Source organism: Mustela putorius, unplaced genomic scaffold (assembly GCF_011764305.1).
Source record: "Mustela putorius furo isolate JIRA1106 unplaced genomic scaffold, ASM1176430v1.1 tig00003858_pilon_pilon_pilon, whole genome shotgun sequence".
Classification (NCBI taxonomy): Eukaryota; Metazoa; Chordata; class Mammalia; order Carnivora; family Mustelidae; genus Mustela; species Mustela putorius.
The window spans coordinates 5657349-5677502 of NW_025422010.1; the positions used below are offsets into that span (position 1 = coordinate 5657349).

Below are 20154 nucleotides of genomic sequence, written 5' to 3' on the forward strand. Positions count from 1 at the left end.
ATTTTATAAATAAGGAGCCAGAGGCCCAGAATGATTAAGTGCCTCACTGGGATATTAAGTGAATAGAATAAGAAACAAGGACCCAAATTCAAAAGGCCCTGTGTTTCAGGCCATGGCTTTGGGGTATCAGCCAAAGTGATTCCCTGTAAAATGTGACAACCGGAAGCCAGGGTACAAAGCAAGGTCAAAGAGTGATGTGGGGATTCCCCATGAGCTCACTTATCTGAGAAGAACCCCAGCTAGGAGGCCAGTTCAGCAGAACCACCTCCCCACCATCATTTGCACATGAATACACAAGACAAGGAAAGCTAAAGATGGGGAGGGAGAAGTTACTCATCATCAATAACTTTATTCCCTCAGTCTTCCTAGTTCTGTGAAGAAAAACACAGCCCCCTGCCCTGCTCTACAAGTGACATTTCCTTTAAAGAACAATGACTCGCAGGATATTGTGTGCACCACATTACTCGAGGAAAGCAGAATCATAAAATGTCAAATCTTTTTTCAAATTCCAATTTAGAGAGCAGAAAAACATACTATTATTTTGTCAAAATCAGTTACCATGGCAGCCTGAGCCCCTTGGCTCCGTATGGCCTTCAGTTCATAAAGGCAAATGCACGCTCATTTCATAGGGATGTTTGGTATTTTATTACCTCCCAACTCAGAATTGAAACAAAGTTTTAAGTGTGAAGGATTCTCACCTGTGAAAGCATTTGTGGCCTGAAAATCAGCTTCCTGCATACTGCTCCCCAGACAAGCCTGTGCTCCAACTCTTAAGCTATCCTGGCAAGAGGAAACTGCCTGGGCGAGGCCTCAGGTCACTTCCATCTTGGCTTGTCGGAGTCCATCGCTCTGCCCCGTCCGGCTTTTGGTAGCATCTGATGCCCACCTGCCCTGCTCCCAGACCCTGAGAGCGGGCAGTACCTAGGACAGCACCCAGTCCAGCAACGTGCACACTTGGGGCACACAGTCACGTCAGCCGTCCAGCCAGAGTGAAGGCCATGGTGAGCCCAGGAGCAGAGGAAGCTGTCCCGCTGAGACCTGCTTTCCCACCTTACAGTGAAGCCCTCCTCAGCCACTTGGCAGCCAGCATCCTCCACGGGTCTCAGCCGCTCTAAGGGAGCTCAGTATGGTCTGATCTGCTGCTCTCTGTGCTTCGCCTCTCCCCTTGCTGAAATTAAAAAGAAAGAGATCACTTTCCTGATGACTTGCAGGAGTATTCAATTTAGTAGACCCATAAAGATTAAAAAAAAAAGAGAGAGAGAGAAAGAAAACGCCACTCAGAGTGGTAATCATGGCCATGCTATGGGCACTGGGGGAGCTCTCGGTAGGAAGCAGGTGCAACATCTTTTTCTGAGTGTCTGTGAAGGTGGCAGGGAACAGAGGTGGCTTTTACTTGCACTCCAGAAAAAAGACAGCAGAAGACAGCATTCTCCGCTCTAAACCTCGCTAAAAATGGCTATAAAGGTGACATAACATTCAAATGTCTTCCCCCCAGTCACATAGTTCATAGATACCCTGAAGAAGAAACCCATTTCCCAAGCTTGTTCCTGAGGTGCTCTCCCTGTTTGTGCTCTCTGTCTCTGTGTCAAATAATTTAAAAAACAAAACAAACAAACAAAAAAAAACTTAAAAAAATGACTCTCAAGGGGGAAGACAAAGGCCTGTAACAATATTTTAAAGAGTAAAAAGGAAAAGCAAATTTAATCTGAAAATTTACATTACATGTTACATAACAATAAAAGCACTTTACAAAATACTTCCCAGATATTTCAGTGTTGTTATATTATATAAGAAACAACACTAATAACATGAATGTTAGGAGCCCAAAGGATGAGACATTTTAAAAGAGAACCTGAATAGGAATCTCCAGTACTAGAGTAAAGAAAACCTTTTTCCATTATCGTCACTTCACTCTAATCAATTTACATCACTCTTTCGAATATATAACCTTCATTCCTATTTTTCATCATCAAACTAGAGGGAAAAAAAATAATTTAAGAAAACAGCACATAACAGAAAAGTATACTCCGTTAAGCCTTCTTGTTGTAAATATAAAGTAATAGAGGAAAATATCACTAATACAGACTAACTATAAGGAAGACCTTATGTATTAATGAAGGACTATAATTATATTAAGAAATTCAATTGTATTGCCCTCATGTACCTGTAGTATCACAGTTAATTAATAAGGTGTAGCATACCATGAGTACATAAACTTAATGAATAGGTAAAAAACTTATTTAATTAAAAAATCATTTATGCAAATAATGGTTTTGAAGTGCTTGAAAATGCAACAAAACATTTTTTCTCTGAGTTGAAACATTCCACATAAAATGACCAACACACACACTCAGCCTCCTAAAGTCCTACATTAACTTCTAAAGTAAACCTAATCACGTGTATGATACCTTTCAATTTAGGAAATGAAATTGCCATAAAAAAACAAAACCCTGGGGCGCCTGGGTGGCTCAGTGGGTTAAGCCGCTGCCTTCGGCTCAGGTCATGATCTCAGGGTCCTGGGATCGAGTCCCGCATCGGGCTCTCTGCTCGGCTTCCCTCCCTCTCTCTCTCTGCCTGCCTCTCCATCTACTTGTGATTTCTCTCTGTCAAATAAATAAATAAAATCTTTAAAAAAAAAAAAAACCCACTTGCTCTATAACACCTTGATTTTCTTTGCCCTTTGCTATGGTGCTTTCGAGGTACAGAAATGTTAGACTTTATTTGTTCTCTGTTTCTAAACTCAGAGACGATCTGAAGTGTGAGAAGGTGTGTGTTGTTGCTTTACTCTGGGCTATTTTACCTTGTTTCATTGAAAAAGGTACGGTTACCTCACTTTATATTTTTAAAGATCTTATTCATTTATTTGTCCAAGAAGAGAGAGAGAGACAGAGCACAAGCAGGGGGAATGGCACACGGAAGGAGAAGCAGGCTCCCTGCTGATCAAGGAGCCCAATGCTGAACTTGATCTTGGATCATGATGTGAGCTGAAGGCAGGCATTTAACCAACTGAGCCACCCATTTAGTACTGCTCCCTTACTTTTAAAAAAAAAAAAAAAAACAAGCTATCCTATATCACATTTCAAATGGCCATGGGAAAGACTAAGGCAAATGTGGAGAGAAATAGAACAAACATATTTTTTTTTCTTTTCTTTCTTTTACCATATTTATCACATTCACCAATTCTTAAGTTCTTCTAAAAGAGAAGTATGGTGACAGGTATGTAGCAGCTCACTGTGTGTGGGGGGGTGTCCCAGGCATAGCATTGGCATGGATTTTTACGGCATGATGTGTGTGGTTCCCAATAAAGACCAGATGGACACAACTGTATTATCTTACTAAAGAATGAATTTTGTATTCCTGCAAACACTCAGGCTCCAATATATGCAATTTTTAAATAAAAATTTAACTGTAACTGCCATAAAATGTTTTCTTAGTAGCCACTAACAACACAGATACCTTTTCTAGAAATATACAAGAAAGAGGGGAGGGTACCCAGGACCTGGAGACTATTCTGTTTAGCAGGGGACATCCAAGACAGGGCCAGGAACCCAGCCACACTCAGTAGGAGTCAGATGACCCAACAGGGTAGTGCACAGAGGTGGATGATTAGGACCCAGAAGTAGCAAAGCTTAATTACCAACCAAGTTCCACAGCTTGATAACCAACCAAGAATCAGCAACAAGGCAGAGAACAGAACAAATGGTACCTCATCCACTTTTCCCATCTAACCCTCTCCTAGGGCTCTTGCTCATGATTCTACTCACCTTCCAGTCTCAGCTCAAATGACCCTCATCAGAGAGGCTCCTTTGATCGTCCCCCAGACTAACTTCAGAGCCTGGCCACCCCGCTTCCCGGCACTTGCCATGGTCATGGCCACATGCAGGGCTACTGATCTCTTAGCCCCCCATCTCTCCTGCTGGACTGTAAGTGCCATGAGGACAAGGACAGTGACTGGCTGACTGTCCATTACCCCTCAGCAGCCAGGATAGTGCCTGATGCCTGTGTCTGCCGAATAAACAGAAGAGTGGCTGAAGGCCATCAGTGCTCAGAGGGGTATACACAGAGGTGCTCAGCAAACACTTCCAAGACAAACCCACCCCAATAATGAAGGCAGTATTTCCTGGCTGAGAGGCTATTCTCCAGTGCTGGCTCTGAACCTGTGAACTGGGAGGGCTCTTCCTACCACCCACTGGTCAAGGTGAGACAGTGATTACCAGCACTAGTTCCTAATGCACTCACACTTCACAGAACAGCCTATCCAGTAGAGGCCCTTAAAGGACACTACTTTATTTTATTTTATTTTATTTAGATTTTATTTATTTACTTGAGAGAGAAAGAGTGAGAGAGAGAGCATGAGAGGGGAGAGGGTCAGGGGGAGAAGCAGACTCCCTGCTAAGCAGGGAGCCCAATATGGGACTCGATCCTGGGATTCCAGGATCATGACCTGAGCTGAAGGCAGTCGCTTAACCAACTGCGCCACCCAGGCGTCCAGGACACTGCTTTAAGTCCTCTCAAACCACAGAGAGAAAACGCTGACCCCAGAGAGGTTAGATAATTTCACGCCAAAAACTACGGTACAGTATAGTCAGGACTAATGCCTGTGTCTCCTGCCCCTTCCACCAACTGTTCTTCCCAGGCTACCTCTGCACATCAGGTAAACCTCCATGGTAAACCCAAATTCCCTAAACTGAAATGTCTTAAACTGAACAATATTCAAATCAGGGAAATGAAGGGGGAGAAAATGAAGAAAGAGTAAAGAGAGAGAGCCTTCGCAGAATAATCCTGAGCCACACATTCAAGAGCCCTCACTATAGCAAGCAGGCTAACATCCTTCTGTCTTCTACACACACACACACACACACACACACACACGTTCTATTTATCCTAGGAAGATGGGTAGGCCTAACCAGAAAATAAATTAATTCAATACTGCACTTGAAAAATGTCATTAAGTCCCTCCCATAACAGAGCAACAGTTACTAAGGAAATAGAGCACACCAAACGGAAAAACATCCCCACAGAAAGGGACCCTTTTTAAAGAGTGAACACCCACAAAACCTAACCAACTAAGTTGTAGAATATGTTTGCTTTACCACTTATTCATAAAAACTTCCACGAAATGCAGTCTCTGAGGAATCACTGGGGAATGAAAACTGCATTCATCAGATCACAGCTTTCACAAAATTACACTGCAGAAGTAGACATACAGAATTCAGGAAACATTAGGGTCACACACTAGGCACAAAGGCCAAAACCCAGAGCAAAGTGAAACCACAACCTTTTTTTAAAATAATCTAGGAACATTCAAAAAATGTGTATTACATAAGGAATAAACACTACAGTTTCATTTTTTATTTCCTCTCACTGTGGACAGACTGCTTCACTGGCTGAGTGTCGGTTACCTAGGTGATGGCTAGACTGAGCAGCCTAACGGGCTCCAGGCCGAAGGGACTCAGGGAATTGAGGCCCCATGCCTGTGTCTGATGATCTGTCACTGCTCCACCCACCAAAGAGGTCCTAGGGAAAAAGGAATACTGAGAGATGAAGAGACAGCTTTAACCTTGACTCCCTGCCCCCAAAAATCAAAATATAAAAATTAACACATTAAGAATTTGTACTGCACTGCTTACTGAAAAAAATCTCCACTACTGGCTGGCTCACTTATGTTAAAGTGATAATGGATTTCCAGCAAGACAGGTGTGAAAAAAAGTAGAGAGAAGAAACCTGAGGATCTACTTCTGACCGGAGTTTAAATCAGGTGTCACCCTGGGAGAGAGGTGTCACACTTTCTCGCGTGAGCTCCTCTACCTCGTGAACAGAGAGTCTGGACCTCAGCAAGTGCCCATGAGTCTCAACATTTCCTAACAGCCAAAAAGTATGTCCCTTGGACAAAATATGGCCCCTCCCCTCAAGGCAGCCATGGGGCAGAGAGCACCAGACTAGGCATCCTTCCCCCTGGTTCTGGGCCCACATATAGGACTCAGTCAAGTCCCTTCGCCTGTCAGCCTCCCACTTTCTCATTTGTAAAGTGAGAACATGAAGCCTGAGGTCCCTTCTGATCCCGATTATTCTCCTGTGACCCTGTCTCTAGTCAAGGGAGACAGCACAATGTGTATGAAAAGAACATAAGGACCAAGCACAGAAAATATGCACCTAAACCGAAGTCTGAGAACAAGTCAGAGAAATAAGCTGCTTAGACCCAGGGGAGGCTGAACTGAGGTGATGTAGATCCTTCACACTACTTTTCATTTCTTTTTTTTTAACTTGATTTTTTCAGTGTTCCAAGATTCATTGTTTCTGCACCACACACATGCAATACGTGCCCCCCTTAATACCCACCTATGATTCAGGGGTATAAAACAATTTGAGGTTGGGTTATAAAAGCTATGAAACCATCCTAGCCCTGGGGAGCTTCATAGGCTCCAGAAAGGCCACCATTTTAGGAAACAAGTATAAAATCTAAACACTCATTACAAATAAACAGGAAAAAAAAAAAAAGCCATTCTATCAGAACATCCTTTAAAATGTCACTTTGGCAAATATGACACTTGATAAATCCTGAAGGATCTATAGTCTGAGGCTCTAATCCAACAGAAGCGGAGAAAGAATCCCCCCAGGTAAGTTAGTAGGATAACTGTCCCTGTGATTCAGTAAGTTTGCAACTACCTTCTCTTACTGTTTAGGGACAAAGGAAGCAATAAGAGGTCATCTACCCCACCCCTTCATTTTATGGAGGAGACTGAGACTCAGGGAGGAGAGGGAATGCATTGAAAGTGACTGAAATGATGACGACAGTGCTGGGAACAAACCCAGGTGTCGGGCTAGGACCAAGCTCAGAGTTCCCCTGTACACACAGACTGGCCGACAGGAAGAAGCTAAGAAGGGGTGCAGCAGACACCTGTAACAATAGCGAATGGAGATCAAGGAATACTGAGATGATCTCCACTTTCCCAGGCCCAAATTGGCCTAAGAGCACACTACCAACATGCTGAAAAGAAAAGGCAAGGAAGGGTCTGCTTGGCACAGAATCAGAATGTGCACAGAAGGTGTGAGCCCATCGTGGTCACCTCAGATGTGAACACCAGCCGAGCCGAAGGCGGCTGTGGGAGAAACCGTTACCACCCAGCCTGGTGCGAGACTCCTTGGTGACTGGCCACACCAAGGAGTTGGGCTCTGAGATGCTCCACACCCAGCACTCTCCCACATCCCAATTGTCTTCAGATAAAATTAGCTTGCAGTGGGCATGATAGGTAAAGATAAAAGGGCTCCCATAGGCAACTAACAAGTGTGAGCAGTAAGGAAGAGGAGCTGTCCTCTGGCTCCTTGGGTAAGAGTAGGAGAGAATAAGGACCAATGAGTTGTTTGTATGAACCAGTGTTTGTCCTCCTCATACATACTCCCCAATGCTCTCATCACCCAGCAATGCCTGCTCTGCCAGTGCCACCACTCACAGCACCCCACGCCAAGCCACTCCCTTCCCAGCTAGCAGCAGCCTTCCATGGTACACTTCCCATGACTACCCCTGCCCTCTGGCCTATGGAACACTGTATAGGCTGCAAACTCCCCTTCGGCATTTCAATAGTTCTTTGTGGGACTATTACTCGAGCAAAATATTATTTTAGGTGATGGAGAGACGGGAATGAGCAAAACAAACCAAGCTCCTGTCCCCAAAGTGTCTACGGTGTTTATGGAGATATTTCCTAATGGAAACCTTCTGCTAATCTGCATCCTCAGCATTGACCACCATGGAGCCTAGAATACAGCAGGTGCCCAATAAATGCTGGTTGTACTGCACTGAACCATATCTGAGCTTCAGCTTAATTACCTCCTCATAACTCTGCATCAGCTGCACAAAGTGCCAAGGGCATGGTACACAAAGAGACCACAGGGCCCAGGGCACTGTGTGAGGGACGTTCCAGCTGGGCATCTGGGGCCCAGGCAGTGCCAACCCATCCACCATTTCAAACACACTCAAAGGAGAGCTTTATACACAAACAAGCCAGAGGACAAAAGGCCAGGCTCTGAGTTGGACAACCTTGAGTTCACCTCGTTTGGGGCTCTGGGTGATTTTAGCAGTTACTTAACCCCTTTGAATTCAGTTTCCTCACCTGTAAAATAGAAGCAGGGATGAAACTTCCCTCATAGAATTATTGTATATTTAATGAGCAAGCATACATAGAACAGTGGTCTCTAATGAATGGTAAACACATAAGAGTTGCTACAGTGATTACATCTCACCGTAGCAGACTGATAAACTATGTCTCCAAAGAATATTCCCCACCCACCTTTTTCCAGTTTTCATCTGACCTAATTGGGCAAAAGATGGCATTTTATCTCATAGCTCCTCAGTTGATTTGTCTTGATTTTTTTTTAAGTTCTTGAGAAATAAAAATCTAAGCTTAAAAATCACTTTATATCAGCTAAAATTCGTAAGAGGGGAAAGGATACAAAATTAGACAAAATGTGTGGGTGAGTTATTTGGTATGAAATGTGGCTGAACACTAGAAGAGAAAAAATGACAAAAAAAGGAACTTGCCTTTAAAAGGAAAAAGAGCCTCTTGGTATATTCAATTTTTTTTTCATTTTTTCACACTGAAATATCAAATTTAAAAAATAGCAATAGACAGTAATAAATAAATTTAACCAAGGTTTTACATCTCTTTGCCAGATAATAATCAGGCAGGGTCCAATCTTCCAATCTGACGTTCTTCCTTCCTTTTCCCCATTTGGTTCATTCCCTTTGTGAAGTGCTGACTTTTTAAGCCCTCTACGTGCATTTCTCAAACTTCCATAAAGTCCTGAGAACGAAACTTTGCACACAGAAGACATCCTACCAACCACTTCCAGCAGTGTGATAAATCCAGCCGCCTTCCACATAACACAAGATGTTGGAACAGAAACACCAACAGTTTAAAAGCTAATAAAACTTGATCAACAATAAAACAAATGATACTCCCTATAGAAATGAAGGATCTATATAATTTTAGTTGCTTCCATTAGCAAAGGTTTCCTAAACTTCCCTTGTTGACCAAGCCCAGGCCAGCCCCACATTTGCACCTTTAATCAAACACACAGAGAATGTCTAAATTTCCATTGTGTAGTTTTGTCTTGTTGGCTCATACTCATTTTCTGAAAAATATATTCATTTAGGAAAAAGATAACTTTCTGTTTTATAATTTTTTTAAAGATTTTATCTTTCTTAAGTAATATCTATACCCAACATGGGACTCAAACTTACAGCCCCAAGATCAAGAGTCACATGCTCTACTGACTGAGCCAGCTGGGCACCCCTCTGTTTTATAATTTTTTACCACTTTATATCCACTTTGAGGTGGGTAGGCTTGTATAGGAATACTGTGAGCAAAACAAACCAACATTTTGAAACATTAACATTTCTCTTAGATATTTCCAAATAAAAGTCTATGTTGTCTGGGACAGACAAGAGACATCAGAGATGTACGGTGAGCACCAGAAAGGCTTCTTCCCAACACCTGGGGCCTGTAAGTCTCTGACAGTAGTCAGCTCATTTAATGTAGATGCAGTTGTCGGGGACACACACACACGCACACACACACACACATTTAGCAATTTGTGCCCTGGAAGAAAGACTCCTCACTGCCTGAATACATTCATTACAACAAAACTGACAGACTCGGATAAGTCCCACTTACCTCCTGAAAGAGAAAACAGTTCCTTCCTATAGTCTGCACAGCAGACACAGACACAGATCCATTCCATATCCTCTAAGAACTTAGACTTCCTCTCAAAATGGTGTTATTTCTATCATTTAAGGGAACCAGAAAAACAAATGATATATAACGTGTCAAACACCACCCTAGGAAGATCATAGATTCCCTGACTACCCTAGAGAAAACACACGTTCTCACATGAGAGCGAAAAGACAACCTCTAGATCAACCTTTCAGGAATGACTTGGAATTCAACTGGGGAAACTTGTCATTTGAGACATACCAAATTCTGGAAACAACGCATTTGGCCCGGTCAGTTAGCGTTGGTGGAACAACTTAATCTGATCACAGAAATCCAAGGAGATGAACGTTTCAGCAGATGTCTGAAGGACGTAACACAAAATGGTACTGTCTGAGGTTGGCCCCCGGAGCTGATGTCAGCGGCAGCAACCAGTCTGAGAGTGTGACAAACGAGCTCTCGGTGGTACAGTTACGCACAATAATGAACGCTACATCTGTGAGAGGCCCCCGTACACCAAGCTGTTTGATGAGCAGAGCCTGACTCCACATACATTAGGGAAACACTGATAGAGTTTCATATCTTCCTGGAAGGCTGGATGAGGCAGGGCCATGAAAGTGCATCTGTCCTGAAGAGCAGCTGTTGAAGGGCGACAGAGAATTCCGGGGAAAGGCTGCCTGGTATTTAACTAATGGGACTACACAAACCCTGTCCCTGTGTGTTCTAGAGGCCTCCAGCCAAGCAGAAAGAGTTCATTAGACCAATTTCCGCTGCCTTGGTAACAAAGGCCTATGCGTGTGCTCTGACAGACTAAGAGCCAACGAGTGTCATTCATGGGGGAAAGCCCGACGGACAGGTACTGCGCATCCCTCCAAGCAGCCCAGGGGGCAGCAGAAACACGGCCTCCTCTCAGGGAGAACTGGCCCCTCCACAAGCCCAGTGTGACTGGACACAGTCTCCTACAGCACCTGAGGCCATGTGTTTGCCAGATTGTTGAGTCTGTTCATCTTTCGAGGCACTAACCGGCAGAGACAGAAACTCTCTCATTCAGAGCGGTGTACTCAACCCAGCATCACTAGGCTTGATGCTGAGTCTGCCTCAGCAGTCCACCATCAGATCTGGACAAGAGAATTCCTTCAATACCACCAAGGAAAACTGCAGAACTCTGGCAGCAAGAGTAAATTTTACCAATCAAATGTGAAACCCGAAGTCACTGGTCATGTTCCCGTCACTTGCCAAAGTTAGCTATGCAGTGTCTGTGAGGACTTTCAAGATCTAAATCCACCATGGACCTCACCAGCCTGACAGGCAACTTTCTCCGCATTTAGAACAGCATCTTCTTTCAGTTTTTTCTGTTTTCCTTCTCAAAAATCCAGCCCTATTTATTCCCTTCCCTTCTGGCATCAACAAGTAGGCACTGACTCATTCTAACCTCTGCTGTGCAGTTGGGAGCCCTCAGCTAGCTTCTTCAGATAGAAGCCTGGGCTCCTCCCTCCACATGCCTGAGAGGACTGGAGAGAAGCACAGGTGGCAGGGACCATCAGGCAGGAAGGCAGGAAGAGACTTCACCACAGTGAACAACATCACCCTACTCCCCACCTTCCCATAGTCTAGTGCGTAAATCAGTTTCTTCAAACAGCAAGAATAAAGATTTAATTTTGTTCCTCACAGGAAAGCAAGCTGTTGTTGCTTTTCACCAAAATACTCTTGCTAGGCCATTGTTCCCCAAATATTTGAGAGGAAGCATGCAATCATCAAAACTAAATTTTGTCCATCTTGACTGAAAAACTAAACCTATTGACAAATACATTTGAAAGAAGAAATAGCCATATGTAAATATACAAGACTAATGTCAAAAAGCATGGAGCCGCCTGTTTATATGGGCTGGCTAGTTGGAAGAAATGATAGAAAGGATGGGGGCTAGGGGAGGTGGGTGCTAAGAGAGGCTTCCACTGAATGATGAACCATTGCAGTCAGAAGCTCTGCAATATCCCTTGGCCCTGACACAGCCACTCACTCTGGGTGGGTGGACGGGGGCGGTGCTGTGCTCAGAGAATCGATCATGACTTTGGGGTCAAACAGAAGGAGCTCAGAATGACAGTTCTCCTGAGCAGCCTGCCACACACTACTTGGGCAGGTTACACAACCTCAGTAAGTCTCACGCTACTCATCTGTCAAATGGGGCATTAATATAACTGCAAGGCAGTGGTGTTGACTAAGTGAGAAAATATATGAAATGCACGTACATGGCATCCAAAAATCTAACCGGCCTTCCAAAAAGGGTTAAGGCAGCAAGAGGAAGCAGGGAAGCAGGGAAGAAGGGCAGGAATGATACGGCCTAGGGCTGTCTAACCCCTGGGAAATGCAGTAAAGGTGAGATCAGTTGACCAGGCTGTAAGAAAGTTTAAAAAAATAACAAAAGCAAAAATGAGGGGGGGAGGGGTAGGAAAAATAGAGCACCTCAGTGGGACCCAATCAACTCCAGTGTGTAGCTGAACACTCCAAGAGTTAAAATCTAGGGCCTATTAGATTAGAAACCAGTATTTCTTTTTCAAATACTTAAATTGGTCAACATCAGGTCCATTGCCCTTCTTCCTGACCACAGGCCAAAATTTCCGCATCTAACCCAGACATCTACCCTGTTAGCCTGGCCCCCCTTTCACCTCATGAGACCCTCATTCCTACCCCAACAAGGAGAGCCAGTCAATATTTACTTTACACCCACTAACCATAGGGATTCCCCACATCGGAGAAATCACTCTTATTGAAATGACTCATCTCTTCACTTCCTTTGAATAAAAACATGTTATTATGTTCAATAAAACCACACAAGAAATAATAGCTAAAGATGACATTTAAATAACTTATACCAAAACCTAAAAATGGCTTCTTGGAAGAAAAGGAAATGATTGGCATTGCAAGGATATTTTAAGAGCTCCATCTTTTCCCCTCCTTCTCCACCCACCTGCCCCCACAGATGAGTCACAGCTACATTCAGAGCCACAAGGGCCCCTGGCCTAGAGGTAAACTTGGGCAAAAGAGGGTTTTATAGGGAGGAGGAAGGCTGCCATTGAAATTTAAAAGCAGTCTAGCTACTCTACTACCATCCTTTCCCTTGTGGTTCCCATGGCAACAGACCTCAGATCGCCAAAAACAGGGTAAAGATAGCACCATGCCCAGTTTTCCTGCAATCTGTTTCCATGGGAACTGGATGAGATGGGAATGGAGGCTGGGTAGCTAGACGGCCTGCAAACCTCCATTCCATCAGCTACAGATGCAAACAGTGCTAGCACCCTGCTCCAGCTCCCTACAGGCCTCCGCAGACTCTACAAGAATGACATGTCCACTCAGGGATGGAGTCTCAGAGAGAGGGAAGCTCACAGTAAGCTAGACTGTGGGACCAACAGCCGCTGTGAACCTCCAGACACCCACTCAGCTAGTGATTCACCTTTTCAAACATCCCCTCACCAACCATTTCAGACCAGTGGTTCCTACATCTGGTTGGGCAGTAGGATCATGCAGACCCAGTGAAATGATATCTTAGAGGACTCTATAGTTTTTGGTCTGCTCCAAAGGTGATCTGGATGTTTGGCCATTCTGGGAAACCAATGATCTAGACCAGAGCTTCCCAAATTTAAGGTGCTCATGGAGCCCATGGGCACCAGGGTGAAATGCAAATTCTAATTCAGCAGGTCAGAGGCAGGGTCTGAGATTCTACATTTCTCATTTCTAACTCGCTCCCAGAGGGTGCTGATGATTCTGCTTCTTGGACCACAGCTGAGTACTGAGAATCTAGACCCCAGTGAGTCTGGCTCTAGAATTTTCTCAACTGACCAAAAATGGAGGCTACAGCCATTTCCACAAGAGCAGCTTATTTATCTTCAGCCATCAGTCCACACCCAGGCCAGGCCTCTAAGACAGGAAGCATGGTTTAGGGGCCAAAGAGGATGGAGGATGTATTACCAACCCTCTACCTGTTTCCACTGCCCCCAGGGACAGTCCTGCATGGGTAAAAAGGTAACAAAATAGTCAATATTTACGTATAAACGTCAGGGAACCATGATGATTGTCTCTCCAGATCTAATTTCTCTAAAAGGTAAAAAGCAAATTCGACATAACTGAGGCTCAAACTAGTGGTGGAAAATTTATGAAATACTTCTTTATAAATATAGATGTATGATCAAAGAAGAACAGAATGCCACATGTCATTTTAAAAGAAATAAGAGGTAATTTTGAAAAACTCCACAATTAATAAGGAAATAACTCAGCTAGCCCTAAGATTCCCAGTCTTGTAGAAAATCTAGAGAGTAGCAGTGGGCTCCGATTTTCAGCTAAAAGTGTGCAGAGTAATACAAAAGTAATGTTGATTTCTACGCTGAACCACAAAATAACTTTAAATCACATAAAATGGCAACGTGTAACTCAAAAACAAGTCACTGATTTTCTATTTTAAGAAATCTCCATTTTGCCTATGTATAAAAAGGGAGCTATTTCCGTTTGTTTCATTAAATACATTTTGTATCTCATTCTTCACAAAGCATAACATAAACTCATCTTTGAAAATTAAAATATGTACAAAGTATTTGACTCTAAATCATCAAATTGTGTTGTAAGCTTACTTGAAAAACATTCTTCTGATTCAAAAAATGTAAATGGGGGGAAAAAATCGATTCTTTGATTAGTCAGCACACAAGCAACAAAGAGAGCTCAGCGTTTTGCACAGTCCTGTAAGTCCTACAGGCAGCCAAAGAAAACTTCGCACATGCAGTCTGCAATACATTTTCATTCCAATGAGGCAAAAATATACATATATTTATTTATACATGCGTATATAATGTCACACACAAACTTTAAAAAAAGCCCTGAGTTAGTTTGAGACTGAATTGCTTTTTAGGTTCCCAAAGCACATGAAACCAGAGTGCTACAACTGCTGTGATAAGAAAATAAAGTCCAAATGAGGGATTTCTGCATTTGCTTAAAAGAGAACACACACACACACACACACACACACACACACAAAATAACAAAATTAAACAGCTGCAGTAGAACACGCCAAAGGGATGTGAGCTGTTAAGTGTTCCATTAAAAAAGATGAAAATAATTGGGCATAAAGGCAGAGCTGTGCTTGTGCCGAGCTCCACGCAAATCTGTTAGTCTGTGAGACCCTCGCCAGAGAATGGGTGGTAGAGATTTACTGTGTACCTATGTTTGTTTATTCCATGTTTGCGTGAAGAAGCAACTGGAGCAGGGCCAGCAAACTTCCACCAAAAGGCCAGATGGTAAATGGAAATGCAAGGCATATCGTCTCTGTCCCTCCTCCTCACCTCTGTCATTACAGCATATAAGCAGCCACCACAAATACATAAATGAGTAAGTGTGATGTGTTCCAATAAAACTTTATTTACACAAACAAGTGCTAGCCAGGATGTGGCCTGTGAGCTGTACTTCACCAACCACTGGACTAGACTATAAATTCCATATCTTGAAGGAAATGTCTTATCCAACGTCCTCTTCACAGCTTCAGGTGAGGGAGGAGAAAAAAGGTTGCAGGATCTGTCTCATATCCGTTTTCCAGCCATCCCTCAGGAATGCCTTGGACTCTCAGTTCCAAATCTTCTAGCATTTCCCAGCACTTACACAGCAGCTCTGTACAGCTGCTAGTAATTAACATGCAATAATTATTTGTTGTGTGCTGTTTGTGTTCTCTGCATCTTGTCTTGTGCTGTCTTGCATTTATCTTGTTTTCTTCACTACATTCTACTAGTCCCAAGGGCAAGACTTTTTAATTTGTACTTTCCCTCAGAATTTAGCTTAACGTTCAGCAAAAGATACTGCTGACAAACAAATCTTCCCCTCTCTCAAAGGATATGCAAAAATATGGCTAAACCAGGGGGAAAAAACACTACCATCTTTTATGTCTCCCACCAATGTGACTGTGGTAGAGAACGAGCTTCGGGTCTAGCCTATGAAGGCCAAGTTCATTAGAACTTCCGGAGGGCTAGGGCTGGCCTAACCCAATAGTGTCCCTGGATATTACACCTGGAAATATCTACTAAATTCAACAGTATGATTTACTGTATGGTGAACTAAGCTGATTTCTTACACTTGAACAGAACTCTGGAAGTTGGGAATAGGAAATGCTTTTAGATATCGTCTAGTCCAACTCACTGTCTCAGAAATTATGGCTCAGACATCATGAAAAGTCATTCAGAGCTGGTCCTTGAACAGCATATAAAATTGAGCTAAATCTCTTGCTCCTTTAAACATAATAAAGAAATTCCTGATGTCTTAGGGAATCCTACAATGAATCTTTCCTCGTAAATAAAAATATATGTATTGGTAAAAAAAAAAGATGTTATTTCCCTAATTGAGCTGGATTCTCACAGACTCAGGCTACCTAGTGGAAGGTGCACCAGTCCTTACAGTGTTTGTACAGGAGTTTATGACAGTCTGAAGCAACACAGCAGAGACAATATAAAATCGTGTCTTGGGATGTAGCAGCAGCAGCAGAGTATGGAAGGCCATACCTCTTAGGGCAGCCCCAGTCTTAGAGCACAGGAGACACCATCATTTTCACAGACCTGAGTCCTCATTCTCAGTTTCTCCATTTTTCATTCCCATGAAGCATCAAATTAAGATGAACATAGGTAGCAACTTCCATAGCCATCTAAATCCCAACGGAGGAAAGCCTTCTCTGCACCATCTCTACCTCCCACTGCTAGAACCTGGTTTCTCAAGGACAGCAAAACCTTCTTGGAGCCAGTAGCTCAGTCTGAAAATCTTGTTAGGATAATCTGATGAAAAAGGTAGAAGGATGAAAAACTATGAAGGAGACACCACCCACATCTAAAAACAAGGTAAGGCCTGCTGTCTCCGAAAATGGCCAGCTCCCTGGACCATTCCAAGCGGTTTCTTTTGGTCACTCTGGCAGTAGAGGAAATGGAAATCATAATGGGTATCACCTTTTACATTTCTAGTACTGTGAATCATGAAACTTGCCTTATGGGGTGATGCAAATACTAAACTATGTAGGGTCATATTAAGTGCCTTACACAGAGCACCGTCATAATGCGAATCATTAAGGACAGTCAGCACAGTCAACTCCAGGAAATAAAAGCAGTAAAACTAGGTTTTCAAATTATGTGTTCACATGGGACTCACTGATGACAGTGTTTAATCCCAGCCGAGATTCTCAGTGATACCTATCATAGTTCTCCATGTCCACCCTCGCCCTTTCCTCTCTGTGCCCACTGGAATAGGAGCAGAGGCCACAAGTCCATTACACCCAGGACTGTAAGTTCCTATAGGACAGTATTTTTCAAAGGGGGTTGTGGTCCATTAGTGGGCTGTGAAATTAATGTCGTGAATCATAACCAGTGTATTTTTTTTTTAACAGACAAGGAAACAGAGTACATCTCAGAAAGTAAGGGTAAGCATTGCCTCGAGAAACTTCTGTACAGTGATTGATAGGTGGGTACTGGTATGTGTATGCTGGGTCACAATGCAAATCATGGGCAGGATATAAAATTCACTTCTTACTGAGAAGTACTATGCGACTAACACAGATCATCACCACAGCTCCCTGTGTGAAAGGCCGCTTATTGCTAGGAATTTAATTAGAGTGTTGGCTGAATGGCCATGTAGTAACTACTCCATACTAATGGAGACATATTCTAGTGACAGGAGCTCAAGAACTCCCCAGAACCTTCCACAGTTCCAAGTCTGACTGAGCGCTGCTCCTGAGCAGCCAGCATGGCTAGAGAGTAGAGCTGGGCCAAAAGGTACGATCTTCACAATTACCTTCTGATGAAGCAGAAGACCTGGGAGAGGCAGTCTAACTGTGTAAGCCCACTCAGTATTTCCTAGACGCCTGTCATCTGAGGAAAAGACACTCAAGGACATGTTATTTATCTTCAGAACATGAAGTTCATTTTCCATATTTACTAAGAGGTAGTCAGAGCATTTATCAAAGGTCTGAGGGCACAGAAGCAGCACTCTGAAATGCCAATCTGATCAGGCTGCTTTCCTGCTTAACATTCTTCAGTGGCTTCCCCACTGTCTACAGGATATAGTTCAAATTCTGAAGCATCTGTGGCTTTTTGTGGTCCAGCTGCTGCCTCCTCTTCCCATACTCCGCTCCCTCCAGCTGCAGGGCAAGCCCCGTGTTCCTGCCAACGTGAGCAACTCCACACGTTGTCACAGCCAGCTCCAGTGCCTGGAGTGTCCCTGCCAGCAGTGCCCACACCAGCACCAGACAGAGAGACAGAGAGACAGACACACACATACACACAACCTGGGATTCATGCCTCTGGGGGCTCCCGCCACACACAGCCCCTTCTTAAAGCACCTGCTTTCCCAGCATGTTTTCCATTTTTCTGTCACTACCAGGCTGAGGGGCTTCTTGAGGACAATAAATGCGTATCTCTCCGGCTCCAAACACAGGGCTCCAGGGGTAAGAAGTGCTCCATAAGCACTTAACTGAGTGGAAAAAGACAAAACTACTCTTAGAAGAATGGTGAGTGGTCATTGCTCTTCAGTTCATACATATATGCCCCATCTCTGTGAGCCTGGTATCAGTACATTGTCCTACAACCGGCCTTGGCCCCCCACATTCTCATCTTGGTGTCCAGTTCACTGCTGGGCACACACACAATGGACAGTTTCCTCTGGCAAAAACAACGGCCTGTAACATTTTTCTCCTTCTCAGCTGACCCTCCACTCCCCCCGAATGGAAAGTCTCAACGCTAACAAGCAGGGTGACCAGAAAGGAGAACAGAGAGCAACTAAGGCCAAAGACAGCTCCCCAGAAGAGGATTCTGATAAACACATCTTTGTGATATATAAAAATTGTATCGTTACATACAAGTTACATGTGTGTCATAAGTTGCGTGTTATGTATTATACACAAAAGGTACATACACAAGTCCGTGCATATGGAAACAGATGTGGAGACGGAAAACATCTACCAGTAATGATGAACGAACCCATGGCACCGAGTGGGGGAAAGTGACACATACTAGGTTCATCTCGCCAAGATGACAAGTTCACTCCCCAAATCCAAAAGACGACCAACTCTGCTGGTGAAGTTTTAATAAACATAGAAACAGCAGCAATGACAAATGACAAAGCCGTTACTGGGGGGGTGCGTAGTACCAGACACATACAACATAAAAACAAAAGCCTGTATCTGGTAAGCTCCTGGAGACAATGCATAGTGATTCCATCCAGTCCTTGAGCACCCAAAAGCATTCCCTCCCCTGCTGAGTGTGCTCAAGCGCACACGCCTGGGACAACAGAAACTTGGCACCAGATGTGCAATGTAGGTCGCTCACCAGCATGAGTGACTGAGGAGAAGGTAAGGTGGGTCTGCTTTTGAAGGGACTGGGTACCATGAAAGGACAGGGCAGCCTCGCTCCTTGTCCTTGCCTGTGAAACTGGAGAACTTCTGAGCAAGCAAGCAAATCTCATCTTCTCTGGTGGGGCAAACCCCCCCCCTCTGACCCAATCCACACCCACAAAGAAAGTCCCATCTGTTTCTTCCTAGGGACAAAGGGGTTATTACTATTCAAAGAGATAACTATTCAAAGGGGTTATTACTATTCAAAGAGATAAGAAGGAACAACTGCCCAAGTTGTTGCCACTGACAAACCCCTGGCACAGGTAAAAACTCCTTAGTGTTTTTAATCCAAATGTAAACTCGTTAGAGCCTTGCTCACGGGCTACAGCAGATTTGCCCTACAGCAGATTTGCCCCTGGAGATTCTATACCCCCTTCCTATATTAACCCTCCCAGCTTTCAGAAATGTTAGTATTTCAGATGGAAAGTAAGAGGGAACTGCCAAAGATGGCACGTGGCTATATAATCACTTTGCGTCCCACTAGTGAGAAACAAGATTAGCAGAGCTAAGGGCATCTCGGAGCCTTGACTCTGAACTTTCATACCTCTCCCCAAACCCAGTCTGGCTCAGGGCACATCTGGCTTCCTGCCATAGTTGCTGTTTAAATGCCCCAGTACCCCCGAGTGAGGTGTGGGGTAAGAAGGGACACATTCTTTGCCGGGAAGAAGCTCTGCTCCTTTCTAAGCCTGCCTCCCTGGTGATTAGCTCTGGGGGGCTACCTCCAGACACCGCCCCGCCCCCCCCCCCATGGGCTCCCTGAGTCACAGAACTTCAGGCTGCCAAACAGCCGTCTCACAGAAGACACGGTGGTCACTTTTTAATCCTGATCAGTATTTCAAATAACATTTCAAAATAAAAATTGATATGTGTAGCTATTTCTTTATACTGTAATACTGCTTCACATCTCTTATAAGGCTGGTCTTTTCCCCCACAGTCCAAAAATTTTACCCATTCCTCCTTTGTAGACAGGAAAGATTGGAGTCAGAGAAGCTAAGGGCTTTGCTGGAGGCTACAAGATAAGACTGGAACAAAATCTGACTTACAGGAGCT

At 43.9% G+C, this 20154-nt stretch overlaps 1 protein-coding gene across 6 annotated transcripts in view; it reads right to left on the reverse strand.

The window, feature by feature from the left end:
* The window catches only part of LDLRAD4 (low density lipoprotein receptor class A domain containing 4), a 417410-nt gene that overhangs the window by 257869 nt on the left and 139387 nt on the right, over nucleotides 1-20154 (reverse strand). For 2 of the 6 annotated variants that reach the window (XM_013051371.2, XM_013051372.2), the window contains one exon: nucleotides 699-1168. The exons of 3 other annotated variants lie outside the window; for them this stretch is intronic. In XM_013051371.2, coding sequence (XP_012906825.1) covers nucleotides 699-738 — 40 coding nt within the window. In that variant the 5' untranslated portion in view covers nucleotides 739-1168. The remainder of the gene's footprint in view (nucleotides 1-698; nucleotides 1169-20154) is intronic. One more of the 6 variants, XM_045065344.1, reaches the window with a different exon arrangement.